Source organism: Pangasianodon hypophthalmus, chromosome 13, assembly GCF_027358585.1.
Source record: "Pangasianodon hypophthalmus isolate fPanHyp1 chromosome 13, fPanHyp1.pri, whole genome shotgun sequence".
Taxonomy (NCBI): Eukaryota; Metazoa; Chordata; class Actinopteri; order Siluriformes; family Pangasiidae; genus Pangasianodon; species Pangasianodon hypophthalmus.
The window spans coordinates 8,738,429-8,754,723 of NC_069722.1; the positions used below are offsets into that span (position 1 = coordinate 8,738,429).

At 38.8% G+C, this 16,295-nt stretch overlaps 1 protein-coding gene across 1 annotated transcript; it reads right to left on the reverse strand.

Moving 5' to 3' along the window:
* Positions 1-276: 276 nt before the first annotated feature.
* fam117aa (family with sequence similarity 117 member Aa) lies at positions 277-15,358 on the reverse strand. The gene is made up of 8 exons (XM_026916458.3): positions 14,732-15,358; positions 11,221-11,369; positions 7,786-7,881; positions 7,022-7,141; positions 6,136-6,252; positions 5,326-5,452; positions 4,397-4,550; positions 277-2,357 (listed from the first exon to the last, which is right to left on the reverse strand). Exons 1-8 carry the CDS (start codon positions 14,850-14,852, stop codon positions 2,090-2,092), a joined length of 1,152 nt encoding a protein of 383 aa, XP_026772259.2. The 5' UTR covers positions 14,853-15,358; the 3' UTR covers positions 277-2,089.
* Between the last annotated feature and the right edge of the window lie 937 nt (positions 15,359-16,295).

Here is a 16,295-nt window from a genome sequence, read left to right on the forward strand (position 1 = left end):
ACTCTAGCGAATGGCAGGGCTGGGATTAAGAAAAGGGCGTGGTTACAAAGCCCCAAAGCAAAACTACACGTGTCTGGAAAACTAATCTCTGTCCCAAGTAAACGGTTATTACAGTCAGGTTGCAATTAAACCTGTAATCTGTAAATATTCTTATTTAAGTTTCTTAATTGTGTCTTAGAATTATTATGACAAAAAAGAAACATTTTGCATTATTATTTTTACTCTTTTATGTCATCCAAAAAACGGCATAAACTGAAAGTAGTACAAGCAAACAACTTTTGCAGCAGTCCAATCTGAGAAGAAAAGACATTGTTGATTTACTGCATGTCACAAACAATAACAAATAAAGGAAATCATATGTAAACCTAAGATGCAACTTTACAAAGCACCTTTTCAGAGAACAAAAATACAGATGCAAAGGAACACTATGAACAAAACACCCTGATAACCATTCATTTACACTTTCAAAAACAGGGAACTGACTTCACCCAGCACCTTGTCTGAGCTGAAATTCAACCGAACCAAATCTGAACAAAACTACCCTGAGAATCTGGGATGCTGTGACAAGGTCTAGGTACACAATGGCACTACGTTTGTATAAAACAAAACAGAAAAAAATCTAAAAAGTGCAAAGAAGTTTGCACTGCTACTTTGTGTGAACACATGAACAAACGAACGGACACACACACACACACACACAAAAAAAAAAAAAAAAAAAAAAAAAAAAAACATAAATACTGCTGTGCGATGACATTAAATTATGCCATAAAGATTTAGTGGTATATCTGTAATACTACATTAGCAACCACCAGCACACTGTTTACTTCCTAAAGCTTTCTATAAACCAGAGTGAGCTTTTCCAATGAGTCAACGTTCCACCATTGCAAGACTGGTGACAGGAACATGTGAGTTAAAAAGAAATACAAGAAAAACAAACAACTCTAACATACTGTGTATTGAAAACAAAGCTGAATGTGTTTAGTGCTATAATACAAACACACTTGCACTTGCTACATTCTAATGTAGATATTTATCTTGATAAATGCACAAGAGTTCAGTCTTTTTCATAACTGGAAAATATACAAACCAAAGAAAAAATTCTTTCTGAATATCAAAAATACAGTTTAAAAAATACAAGGTATTATGCAAGAAATCAGTGCCTTTTTCTACTTTCAATACTTCTGAATGAAAGTATTTAGATTTTTTTGTTTTGTTTTGTTTTTCAGGTGAATACTACGTAGAAACATTTTAATTCAAATCCATGTATGTCAGCTCTTTCTGGATAATATCAAAGATGTTCTTGTATACTCGTGTTTTAAAAAAATTGCTCATAAATCATTGTGAATGCTCCAGTAAAAGATTTCAACATCATTTAGTGAACGTAAACCTAACTGGTCAACTCCATACAGGTTTATGTTGACATAGTTCACTTCGCTGCTAACTGAAAACTGTGAAGCTGAAAAGGTCGAGAGTGACTTTGAATAATAAATAATAGGATTGTCAGCTCTGTGGTGTAAAAAATAAATTTAGTAGACTGAAATAAATGAACCCATTGTGGGGATCTTGTCAGTCGTCTACTCCACAGTCGAGTACAAAAGGGCCAAGTGGAGCAAAACAATATCTGTATTAGAAAAGTTATTATGTGGGGCGTAATGTCTTTTCCTTTGAATCAAGGCTGACATCACTAGGAGTCTCTGTATGCTCTGTAAGTGCAGGTTCAATATCCATTAAGCCTTATTTAAAAGCAGCTTAAGGAAACGAGCCATTATTTCAACCAAGATAGAACAAAGAATATTCAGTATTGCATACACATTTGGTACCTTCCCATGAGGTTTGAAGTCTGTTCACAAATGAAATTTGAGGGTTTGTCCTGAGTGTGACAGTTCTTCCTACTGTCTTTTGGTGAGAGTTTGTCTTTCCTGTTCTCAGTGATCTCCTGATTTAGTCTAAAAGTAAACACTTAGTGCTTGCTACAACTACTGGTAAGCCATTACTTGGTCAGTTCTATGATGAGATGACACAAAACCTCAGTCCATTGCTCTTTTGTTTACCACTTCCTCCTTTTTGCCATCTCATGTCCCACATATTTTTAAATGGAGGAGGTGGTAGAGTCTGGGAGGGGCCCACTCAGGTATCCACTCACTGGATGTGCTGTTGTCGGACAGGGGGCGGGGGTTTGGCCCAAGCAGCCAGTCACAGGTGAGACTGACAGGCCACGAAACAGCAAGTCCATGGAAGGGAGAAGGGGCTTCAGAAGACTGACAGGGCAGAAGGCCGAGCCTCCGTGAGGAGTGAAGTTCACTTTGTTGGGGTCGGGGCAGGAAGGCTGAGCTGGGGGATCACCATGGCATGGAGAACTAGAGTGAAGGCAAAGAAAAATTGGAGGTTATTTTTTGGTTGGGTATGAGTATCAATGATGTCATTTTATATTGGAAGTATATACAGTACATTGGCAGTCAAACAACTGCTCAGATACACATACGGCCAAGCACTAAAACAGGAAGAAGACTATACAGACTATACTGTTAGATGACTATAACTGTTAGCTTTCAAAGATGGTACTTTATTATCACAAGTAAAAGAGTAACAATTAACTTAGTCACAAGTAACAGATATTATCAAATAGTGTACGTTATGATAGTAGTAGTGAAAAACCTCAAATGTCAGTTCACAAGTTTGTCTTCCTTTATCAAGATGATGTACAATGGATATAAAAAGTTTACACGCCCCTGTTAATATTGCAGATTTTTGTGATGCAAAAAATTAAAACTAATAAATTATTAGCTCCTTTTCTGCCTTTAATGTGATAGAGTAACCAACAAAATTCAAGTGAAAAACAAATAGAAACACTTTTTGCTTGTAATATAGCACTCAGTCTTTTTGGGTTAAAGTCTACCAATTTGGCGCATCTTGACAATTTTATTCCACTCTTCCTTGCAAAAAAGCTTCTAATCTATCCTTGTATTTTCTCTACCCTGACTAGAGCCCCAGTCCCAGCTGAAGAGCAGCAGCTCCACAGCATGATGCTGCCACCACCATGCTTCACCATGCGTATGGGGTTCGTTGGGTGATAAGGTCTCTTGTTTTTGCACAAAACATATCTTTTACAATTATGCCCAAAAAGTTGTACTTTGGTCTCATCAGACTACATGGTTTGGCAAAATTTAGGTGGGTTTGGATGTTTTGGGGGTTTTTTTCCCATGAGAAAGGGGAAAGGGTGTGATTGGTTAATTTTGAGCACAGTTACATGCCCCAAAATAAAAAGGTGTGCACACTTATGCAACAAGTTTTTTTTTTTTCTTTTTCTAAAATGTTTCTATTTGTTTTTCACTTCAATTTTGTTGGTTGCTGTATCACATTAAAGGTGGAATACGATCTGACATGATTTATCTTAATTTTGTTTTTTTTACAAAAACCAGCAATTTTAACAGGGATGTGCAGACTTTTTATATCCACTGCATATATTCTCTAAAAACCTGTATGCCCTGTTTACCTTTACAAATGCCTCTTTACATATCCTCCTATTAGCTTTTGTAACATCCCCACACCCTTCCTGTCATATCTGCTCAAACCAAGTTTACTCTGGTGAAAGTAAATCTTTGCCTTCAGCTGTAGTATGTCATTCATGGGCTCCATGGTGGCACAGTGGGTAGCTTTGCCACCTCACCTTTCCTGGGTCCTTGGTTTCATTCCGAGCTCAGGTTACTCTCTGTGTGGTGTTTCATGAACATGTGCATTTCCCCTAGATTTTCCAGTTTTCTCTCATCTCCCAAAACATGTGGGCATGCCAATAGGTGGAATGGCTATTCTAAATTGCACACATTAGGTGTGAATGTGTGTGTGCATAGTTCCTGCCTCATTCCCTCATATCCACCATGATCCTGAGCAGGTTAAAGAGGTTTACTGAACACAAATGTATACAATTTGCTGATGTTTAGCAGCTGCTATTGATTGGTTTAAATGAATCTTTTGCTTCTGTTGGCTTAAAGGGAGTGTTTTTGTAGTTTTTCTCCTTTATGTCTGATGCATCTGTCTAATAGTGTGGTTGCCATGGACTTTGTAGGGGTTGCACAGAAAGGTGGTATTGGAGGAGTACAAAAGGAGTAGTGACAAAATGGGGCTTGAACTTTAGCATAAGCCTTAAAAATCATGGAAAAATGCAGCGTTTTATGGAAAAAAGTCTAGACGAAGATCTACAAAATACTGATTAACATTATTAGTTTTCTGCATTTACCTTTTCACTGTCATTTTTTTTAAAATATAGAATATAATTAAAGTATATAATGTGTATGCAAAAATAACAAAGTGTGTGTATAGTTTGTGTTCTTATATGAACTTGTGCATGTGAGAGGTTAAAGACAGATAGAGAGAGAGAGAGAGAGAGAGAGTGACTCACAAGGCTTCTTCACACACACGCACTCTCTCACAGCCTTCTGGAGGCTCTCTCTGGAAGGCGTAAGTCTTGTTGGGGAGGGGGGACGAGGATGGTGCGTCAATCACATATAAAGGAGGCGAAGGAGAGGGATCCAGTGGCCCACACACTACCATACCTAATACACAGGGAGAGTGCAAAATCTGTTTGTTAAATTGTCCTAAAGCATTTCATTTAAAATCAATAAAAATAATCTATTCTGATTCATAAAGTGTTTAATGTGTTGTTAAACACCCATGAAAATGGCCTAAAAAAAACCTGTATACCTTTAACCTCATTAAGAATGCCAGTACATATTAATATGTATGAATATGCAAATTAGACCCCCCGTGCAATCCCAACCCCACCCCTTCCCCCACTACTCATGTCAGGAACTTTATGCATCAGAACAATAACTAACAGTAACCAACAGTAGCCCAGTGGCTAGTTAACACTTTAGCACAGTTTTGTTAATCACTAACATCTGCAAAGTTACCTAACTGGTTCGCCTAACAAGCAGGTTGGGCAGCTTAACATTTCCAGATATCACATCTCCCACTAATAATTTTTATATCAGACTTATTGGTGAGATCATAAACTGAGCTCATATACAACACTCTCCAAATCAGTTTTTTTCACAAAAGTCTCTGTATTAAACTAAAAAAAAAAATTAGAAGTGTGTTTACATAAATTTATATAATCTATATAATCAGAATCAGCCATTCAAGATGACTTAACTAGTTTAAATTTTAAAAACCCACATGCACTTTAGTATGTCAATATGCAAAAATCTCAAAATGCCTCCAGATAATGCAGTAGGTCAGCTACAGGTCACAATGTAAGAAATGTAAGTGCAACGGATTCTCACTTTCCCATCTGATCGAGTCATGTCCACAACCCCTCAGTGGACTTACCGGACTCTTCTATAGGGCAGGGTGACTGTGACGGGGAGAGGAGACCAGGGGAAAGGTCACTCTGAGAGCCGCTGCTGCATCTCTGCACTGGAACAGGTGCTCTGTGACCATCTGGCACATCCAGAATCTGATCGGTAAACACACACACACACACACACACACACACACACACACACACACATACAGTGTTACACAGTAGCCACATCAGAGTTTCACCTCACGGTTAGGACAGCCCTGTGTGTGTTGGACTTGCTAGTTTGCCAGGGTGTTTTGGGGTTTTTTTTGTTTTGTTTTTTATCAATTTTGACAAACAAAACTAAGAAAAAGATCCAGTGTGAGCACTATTTAGTAATCCACAGGTAAATTTTCAGGATTGATTAACATCTAGCTTAACATCCTTTTCGTGTCTTATATCTTTTCTCATTTAAATGAACAGAAACTTTTCTGCCAGATGATTATTTTTTTGTTGGGTCTCGCTGCTGCTTTGATTGGTGATTAACCACTGTTTCTCCATAGATCTAACTTATAAGAGAAAATAATGTTGCTTCATTTATTTAATGCACACACTGCCACATTGAATCAAAAGAATGGTTTGGAAACTCTCAGCAGATTAACAGAAACATGGTTTTAATCTGTAACCATATATTATTGCTTAGTTTAACTCCAAGTACCTTCAAATAAAACAGATACCCTAGCAACATATTATCTAATACAGTTTACAGCAGTTTCAAGGTTATGTATGCATGTATGTATGTTTATTTTGAGAGATAAACATGGCTGTTGCTTAATCATGTGTGCATAATGTCTGACCTTGTGCTGTTCTTCTGCTGTTTCAGACACAAAGACCCCCTCCAGCTCCAGGTTAAGCCCCTCTACACTGCGCCGCAGTCTGGGAGCCAGCCTGCTTAGGGGCAGCAGAGGGATGGTCTGCGCACACACACACACACACACACACAATACAGAACCAACAAAATATCTTAGTGAGTGAATAAGCAAGCATAAGTGAAGTCATGAAAACTTACAATCTTCTAATTAAAGGAGCAGTTTGTCATTTTAGAGCCCTCTGCTGTGACAGGCACTGACGAGCCTTCTTCTTAACACTTACTTTGTGGAAAACACTGTATGTATGCTTTATAATTTACATTTTAATAAAAAAGGAGCAGAGCTGAACTGCTCTGTACTGTCTGTAGGGGGAGACAATTTATGGGCTGAAAAAAAGGTATGTAAACAGAAGCTTGAAGTGAAAAACAACTTGGTCCATTGCACAGTATGGCACTATTACAAATCACAGTATATTATGTGAATATTACATGACTAAAAACAGTTTTAAACATTATAAACTTCACCTTTAATACCATTAATGGAATGGTAGTGTTACGTATGGGTGTGTGTCTGTGTCTGTGTATGTGTGTGTGTGTGTGTGTGTGTGTGTGTGTGTGTGTGTGTCAAGCACAGTAGCTCAGTGACACCAACTCCTAAAATAAGACAGGCTCTATTTACATCTCTGTTGCTAGATGAATGTGAAACTGTTGTTTTAATGAACATCATAACATTTACAAACCCACCCGATGCATATTCCCCCTGTTAACATGCCTCACTCTGTAAATGAACTAGTAGCAAATGCATATGCACACATGTACTGTGTACATTTTTAAGGCTGTGCATATGACGTGTGTTTTTCTGTGTATTTTTTTACCTGTGTGGCTCCAGGCATGTGTGTATGGATAGTAGGCGAGGGCTGATGAAGGCGCTCATAGCCAGCAGGAGGAGGTGCATGTCTGGAGCGCTTTTGTAGTGAATGCCTCAGCTTAGCAACCTGTCACAGAGACATATGAGATAGCAGTTATTAGAAATATCAGACATGCCAGGGTGAACATGCTACACTCCATATAGATCAAGACCTTTAAGGTGTCTAAGTTAAATTTAACCCTTTTTAAAATGCCATTTCAAATATTTACATTTACATTTATGGCATTTGGCAGACGCCCTTATCCAGAGCGACTTACAATATTGCTTTGAAGTCTAAATAAAGCTTAAGATCAATCCTTTATTTAGGTTGTACCAAATACAAATACACTGTTCATGAGAACACAAGCAATCTGAGCTTTGGAGTGAGTGGTTGGCAGATACAGGAGATATTTTGGCCATTTTTGTATGCTTCTGATTTTGCCTGTATATAAAATGTATACCATGCAAATGTATATAAAATGTTTACCATGCAAGGGTCTGGAATCTTTTTTCCCTAGGCAAAATGATCTGATAATTCCTTTTTTCATTTAAACGTACCATATCAATACACTGAATGCAAAGCTACATTTGTAAAATGTATATAATTACAGACGATTTTTTTAAAGCCCTGAGGATAGCCTGGGAATAAAACGGATAGAAAATGAATAAATATTTCAGTGAAAATGAAAAAAAATTATTGTTTGTATCCACACTTTGTTACAAAGCGCTGACCTCTCTGAGGTGCTCGGCGCTGCCCCATGATGCCGAGCGCTTGTGCCCCACTCCACCTCTTCTCCCCCGTGTTTCCTCAGTCCACGAACTGGGGGTCTGAGAATGAGAGAAACAGAGATAGATAGCAAGAGAATGTGTTTATTACTCATGATCGACCATGTGAGACACATAAGGCATAATAATCAGATTTTCAACCCGTTAATGAAAATGTTTTTTTTTTTTTAAACTAGTGGATTAATAGAAGGATGACAAAAACTAAAATTTTCAGAAACACTACCAAAACTGATCTTTAAATCGATATGCTGGTCCAAAAGAAAGCAGCAATTAGAGTGTTGAGTGAATCATTTCAGCATAACTCTGACTCTCTCTTTCACAGTGGGTGAGTTGTTGTATACTGTACATAACATGACTAATCCTGCTGTTATTGTGTATCTTGCATTGTGATGCACCAGACTGTGTTACAGCATCCATCAGTTTGGATGTGACAGCTTAGGATGGAAGTGAAAGAGGTTTCCTTACCTCACTGACTCTATTTGAATATCATACAAAGAACAAGCAACACACCTGCTATGCACCTGTGACACACTCACACAGCTGTGTAAATGCCAACAGGGAAATAAAATACTGTATACATGACCTCAAGTACACCTCCTGTCCCATTTCTATCTCAACTCCATACCTGTGTGGTGGATCATCCTTATGGGTTAAACCCCAGACTTGAGCTTTTGTTACACACCAGCATGCACATGAGCATATCCACACACACACACACACACACACACACACACATACCGCCATGACACCTCGGGCCTTTGGTTTGCGTACCCGCAGGCTGAAAGGAAGTGGTAGGCTGAGAGAATGGCAGAAAGCCTTTAGCGGAGCGACCGTTTAGCTTTACCGGCATGAGTGTCACCCTGCAACAGCTGCATCACGCTTCCTCTGGGTGCAAGTGTGTGTCAGTGGCTGAAGATGATGTGTATGAGTTTGCTGCATGGATTCTCTCTCTCTGTCTCCCTCTCATTCTCAGTTTCTGTCTTTCTCCGATATGGGAGTAGGAATGTTTCACGTCACTTCACGATGAGGTCATAACATGCTGTCAGTCATCTATAAATTTCACATGCGACAAAGGGGTCACTCGCCACTGTCGCTGCATCTCTGCTTATAGGTGGATCGGGAGACCGGAGGTGGGACACACAGGAGAACGTCATGTGCCAAACACCCTTCCTGTGTAACACTTGTTTTAAATTTAGACCCCCCCCCCCCATCCCCACCACTTCAACATCAGTCCAACCCTTAATGAAATAAGGAGAGCAGGATCACAGGTCAGCGGCTATAAACAGAGCTGCAGTATCTGGGCGAGGAGCAGAGAATTACATGACGGGGTAAAGTTTCAGAGGGGTGAGGGGATTTGGGGTTATGAGAGAGTGTTATGTGAGAGTTGGGGGGAGGGCGTGGTTAGGGCACGAAGCCAAACAACAAATCAGGAGTCTCTCATTTGTTATAGTATCTTGTCTTTTGGGCTGAGAATGTAAAATAATTCATCAGTGAAATAACATTAATAGGTCAAACAATCACTGGCATAACTATTCACTGCATTTGTAGCCTACGTACAATTTTTACACGCTTACCTCTACGAAAAAATGAAAAGAGCAGCGTTTGTATCAAACGCTGACATTCACCACATTTGTAATGAACAGAAGGATAAAGAGGACATCACAATTTCCGAATGCATTTCTGTGTGGTCATCCAAGTTCAAGTTTACTAAAAACAACATGGCTGCCCCTCCAAGCTGAGATTTCAGAAAATCCCTCCACAATCAACTCTGAGCTACAAAAAGCACAGGGCTCTGGTGTATAAGCAATCTTCCTGCCTCATAAATCAAAAGACCTGCCCTCTGGTGATACGAGGAATGTTTCTTTTAACGCAGCACATGGTGAGATTTGATACAATGCCCCTAAGGACCACATTTATTAAAGGCTTTTTCCAAGTTATCTTTGCCACAGCAATTTCCCAGGCACGGTAAACGATCTGAACATTCCCAAACCCTGGCCAATCCCATAATCCCTGGCTTGTTCGGTGCATTACATGCATTACAAGCCCAAATCAGGCCCGCTGAATGTTACTCTCACATTGTCTGTGAAATCTGGTTTTGGTTGAGTGACAGATGATGTGTTTGACTTACTTGTGCAGTGTTAATTTTATTGGCAGAAACAAAAATGAGTATCAGTAACCATTTTTTCAAACTAAATGATAGCTAAATTCTATTCAAAATGTATGACAAAATGTAATGACATTTTAATCATCAAAAAAAAAAAAAAAAAAAAAAAAAAAAAAAAAAAAAAAAAAAAGAAATGGAAAGGTCACAACCAGACGGCTGGACAGAACTCTATGCACTCTGTGACTTTGCAAGGACGATTATACAAGAGAATGAGCAAAGACATGCTGCGCGCTATACGCTCAAGTGCATGCAGCAGGAGGCATGGCAAGAGGAAACCACTGCGCTCGCATGCACCACTAGACACACTCCAGACCTGTCTTCTCTGACCTGCTTATTTATTCTAGCTTTAAAACTTCGTGCCTGGACTAACACTCTGTCATAATTACTTGTTTGCTAACAGAAATCGTGACATTACTTTGTGTCTTGTTAGGCTAACATAATACTAACTAGCTAGAACTAGCATGCCTGATGGCACCTCACCGGTCTCTAAAAATAATGTACTTTTATGCTATATCTCTGTTGAATACTCGATTCTGAATGGTCAGAAGGTTGATTAATTTTCTACAAATCACAGGTTTATATTAATGGGCTCATTCGTATAGATTGTTGTTTCTATAGCAACCACTTACATGGGGAACCTCACTGAAATGGGTTTAATAACCACGTATAATTGTTGATGTGTTGATGTTTTCTGTGAGGAGACATTTAACATTTTAGGAGTCTCCACTGTCAGCACTTTCTAACACTGTAATTAAGTTTTCGACACTGGAAAGACATTCCACAATATTACATGTAACTACGAATGGATAAAATGTATGACATACCGTTTTTTTAATTAACAAGAAACTGTAATTGTTGGTGAACTGCTGTGGTATAAGAGGAATAAAACACTTCAGGGAGTGCTATTACAGAAAAAATTACTGTATCAGCTTTCATCATATTTTCCTAGAATATATGATGAGTAATGTTATTAAATGTGCACACTTCCAGCCACTGCAAAACTTTCATTAAGCAAATGTGCATTAAAGAAATTTGAGAAGGAAAAAAAGACTAAAACTAGTCAGGAAAATTCCTGTAGATCTTTATCAACTAAATCTACAATAAAACCTTTAATAATCAAATAACTATGATATGTCCTATAATATAACTGAAACATTTATGATTTTCAGCTCAGATTAAAAGTAACACCAAATTAGCTGCCAGAGTGAGCACTGTACCTGTGTGGCTTTGTCATTGACACAGGTTACAGTCTGGCTCTCGGGCTGTTTGGGCCACTGGCCCTGCAGGTACGGCCCCACTAACGTGTCCAAGGAAAGTGTCCGTCTCAGCGTCGGCTTCGGGGGACGAGCCTTTGTCTTGGACTCAACTGGAAAGACAGGGAGGCACATTACACAACAGGTAATGAAGAAAAACTGCAAGTTGACAACAGCAAGATACGAATTCTCACAGAGGCTTATAAGTATGTGATTTCAATCAGGGTTCATACAGAGGCTTCAAAATGAAATTCCAGGACTTTAAGCATATTTTCGTGGACTACAAATGAATTTGTTCTCTGAACTGAGCCTCGTTTTCCATGGGTCTAGATTTAACTTGTATGTTCCGAGTATTACAAATTATTCCATCATCGGTCAAGTCAGGGGGTGTTGGAGACAAGCACTGTGTGCAAGGAGAAAGCAGAGGCAATCACTTATGTGTGGAGCAATACAATAGATTTATAAATAACTTAATAAATTGCAAATGATGAGGTATGTTTTATGTCTTTGCTTCTCAAGCCTTCAAAAAAGAAGCCTTAATTTCAGAAAGTTACAGTCAAGCATGTCAATATTTGAAGCATCTTGTGCAAACCCTTTGCAGTGGCACCGACATCACTAACAAAAAAAACAAAATCTTCTCACAAGAGTCCTTGAGGTCAAGGAGGACAAGAAGGCAGGAGCTGACCACTACTTAATATTTAGCAGTTCTTCCTTTTTTTTTTTTTTGGCTGAACAACCCACAGTCCCACCCATTGGTTTCTACTAGCTCACAAAACCAAGGGTTAATTCACAGCTCAAGGTTCAGATAATGTGTGTGCAAAGCAAAAGTAACCACTACCAAAAGTAAATGAAAATCCTTAACGTCCTGCGTCCTTTCCCCTTCTGTGACTTAGCTGGGAGAATTTTATGCACGTTTGGTCTGACCAATGTTAAAAAGCAGAAAGGCGTAGTTTTCCCGTGTCTCCTGTATCGCTGTAGCAAGGAGTCAGAAATTGCACATGTTATGGCTCAATCGCAGATGTTGGCACTAGAGATGGCACCGATTCAATACCCAGTATCAGTGTCTGGCCGATACCAGCAAAAAATGGTGGATTGGATATCACAGGAAACAACGGATATCAGCTCCTGTAACACATGCCAAAGACTGGTATTGGATTTGGAAAAGAAATTTATTTTTGGAACTGGAAATGTTTACATATGAAGAGACTTGACTGTTTTTTCTTTTGTTAGGATAGATTTTATTATAATTATACGGGGTGTCTGAAAAGTCAGGAACCAATCGGACTATGTTGCGCAAAAATGTTGATCCGAATATGTTCGAAATATCTGAATATCTGCAAAAAACGTGATACAGGGGCTAAGAAAATGTGGTGAGCATAAGGGTGAACATGTAGAGCATCTGTTGTAAACAATACATACAAAATTAAGTAAGCTTATATGCGCTTTTCGGACACCCCATAGTTTAAACTTTATTACATTTATTATTATTTTATATCTACAGTGTGATTTTTGTTTAACTGTGAAGTGCTTCAGTTAAAAAAAAACAGTAAGTGGTTTTTAAAGAATATAATATCAGATATCTACTGGTATCGGCTGATACTTATCGGCTTTCAGCAGCTGATACGGCTTTCAGTATCGGTATCACAAAATAAAAAGTGGTATTGTGCCATCTCTAGCTGGAACCTCTGCTTGGGCAATCGATCGCTAAAATGATATTAACTAATGCAACTCAAAAAACACTTTTAAACTGTTATTGCGGATGACTTTATTCCAGCTCGGATACCACTCTGTCGTCTACTAAAACACTGTGTAATGTGGATCTGACTTCCAGAACTGTGTACATCTGGTATATAATAGTTCATTCGATTCTAAAATAAACACATAGAAAAGAAGAATTTATATAATTAAATGTTAAATTTGGGACGTATGTGAAATCTGTATTTGAAATTTGCTCACAGCTGATAATGTACTTTGTTACAAAGTACAAAACAGTTATGTTTAGACTGATAGCATGAATTTAAGGTGTGGTTAGAAGTGTGCAGCATGGGAAACAGCTGGCAAACTAGTGAATAAACATCTTTGTTTGCAGCAACCACCTGCACCTGGTGTTGGCTCTGGCTGATACAAATTTTGTTTTGTTTTTTCCCTCCAGGTCCAGTAAAGGTTCAAGACGTGTTCAACTGTGTCTTTGCTCTCATTTAGTAGCACACAGTGGCTTCAATATCTGAGACAGGTGTTGTCTAGTCCCCAGTGTTAGGACATGGAATGACAAGTTTGTCTCCACCCCTGTGGTCTGGAGACTCCACCAGAGCAGCGCTTTTCCCCAGCCCTCGCTGTCACGCTGTCCTTATTCATTGTGCTGCTGAAGACAAACCGCTGAGAGCTTGCTCGTTGCCAGCAGATGTTAAACCCCAAGTAAAGCGTGTGCGCGGTGTTCTGTATGTTGCAAAACACCACAAACCCCCTGTGTAATGTCCCGCTAGGCTTGTCTTATCCCCATCCCCCCCGAGCGCTGCTCCCCGCAAGCATAGCGAGCTGGTTACTAAAATAAACACGTCCTGGCACAAGGACTTGAGTTACACACACACACAGCTCCGTTCTGAGCTGAGCAGAACCGCAACAACTCAGCCCTGGTCAAGCACCCTGTTCTGCAAGCGAGACCCTGAACTTATCACAATAAATATAACAGTTTTACACTGGTGTTGTCACATTCAAACAACCGCTGCTCAAATAAGTTGTTTAGCATTCACAAAAGAGACCCAAATTGCTTCGGGGATGGTACTTTTAAGGATTATACCAGTCCTAAAGACTAAAAAGCATCTTAAGAAATAAGTGTTCTACCTTCATTGTATCATTATGAACTCCTGTGCAAAGGGAAGTGAGATGTTCTCCGGCTTGATAGATCAACATTGAAAATGCAAACACAGCACCTGATAGAATCATACTGTACAAATGTTGCAAAAGCAAAATAGTACACTGCTGCTAAAGGGAGTAACACACCACTGTTTTGCACAGTAAATCTTACATTACATTACCCTCAGCATGCTTCAAATAGCCCTAATTTGATCCATAACTGAAAAATTCTTGCTTTGCTCTATTAAAGTTCACAGTTCTGTTTGTAAAGCCAAAAACAAATGCATGCATATGCATGGGAAATGATCTGTGAATGCATGCACAAATCAGTCTTGCATGCTGTGTTTGCAAAATATCACACTGAAACACCCACTGAAAGCATGTGTAATGAGTATTCCCAGACACTCCCTTTCTTTCATGTCCTCTAGCATCTCTCTCTCTCTTCCTCTCTTACACATGACTAAAAACAGGAAAACTTTATAACCAACATCTCCATTACATTTCAATACACATCCATAATACTGACTGTATGTGATGAAGCACATAAAGAAGAAAAACACAAGCTGAGGAGCTTAAATCACATGTATGTTAATACAGATGTTTTAAAAGGCCTCTTACATACCCGGTTTGGGCTCTCTCCATCTCTGTGCTGGGTTTTTCGTGGTGCTGGTGCTGGTGGTGTTGTTGTGTAGCTGAAAGGGAACTGTAGCTCGGAGAGGCTGCAGACCGCCGCGAGACGACATCCCGAGCTCGCGAGCTCACAAGGAGGAGGACGAGGAGGAAGAGGAGGAGGAGGAGGAGGAAGAGGAGGAGGAGGAGGAGGAAGAGAGGCGACTATTTCTGTCAGTTTGTTCACCAAAACTCCAAATTTTCCAGTTTTTAACTCCGAGGTTGCTTCAACTATCGACTCCTAAAGTGTTTCCATACAAATCTGACCTATCTCTGGAGATATCTGTGCCGTTAATGCTAGCTCACTTAATGCTTAGCTAACACCCAGCTAACTCTTTTGTGATTACAGCTAAGCCTGCAAAACTTTTTTTAATTGTTATTAAAAAATGAAGCAACCTCGTTACTACCTTTTAAGGAATATCCGTCTGTAACTAATCCAACATGACCAAATCGACTGTTACACGAGTGTATACACGCAGACCTGGTCGTAAAAATGGTTAAAGTTTCTCGAGTCGTCTACATTGTTGGTTGACTGCCAAAGTTCTCTTCACTCCAATATCTGACAACAGCCAGCCTCCACGCTCGTGTCGGAGTGGGCGGGGCGTCCAAACACACGCGCGCAATCTGATTGGTTACTGAGAAATACTACTGCTATCCTATTGGTCGGTGAGCGTATCAATAGGGTCAGGTCCAGTATAGTAATATGGTAAAAATATCATATCACGATACTTTAAGACATTCCTACGATACACGGTATGTTTTAAGATAAATAGATTTGTATTGTGTTTGTGTTGATTTGTATAAAAAAAATTGTGATTATTGAGTTTGATTATACTTTTGGTTATTGTCTACAAACATTAATTCTTAAGAACAAAAAAATCTCAAGAAATCTTTAATTAAATGTACATATTACAGAAACTTTAAAAATTTTAATTTAAAGATTCGGTATAAAATTTAACAATAAATCAGCAGCTTCCATTGTAACTTATTTTTTAAAAAAAAAAATAAGTTGTCTTAAATAAAATAAATGGCATAATTTATCCAAATAATAAGATTATATGATTATATTGCCTAACCTTATTCAGGTCAAGGCTGTGGAAAAATAAACTGAATTCTGAGGTTGCATGGTGGTGCAGCAGGTACCTCCTCCTACCTCTAATAACATGCCAGTAGGTGCGCTGGCAGCACTAAATTGCTCCTAGGTGTGTGGGAATCCTCCAGGTGTCTCTTCCAAGGTGAATTTTCGCCTCACTCCCAGTGTTCCTGGTATAAGTTTTGGACCAGGATAAAGCAGATGAATGAATGACTGAAAGGTGAATGAATGAAATGTTAATTATTTAACACTTAAAAAAGAAGAGAAGTTTTTTTAAAAAAATATATATATACAATGTGAACAATTTTAAAAATTCAGTACAAAATATAACAAAAAATCAGCTGCTTCCAATGTAATTGTTATTAAAAACATTAAAATCTCATAAAAACATATCTAAAATATCTCAGATAAGTATATTGTGCCA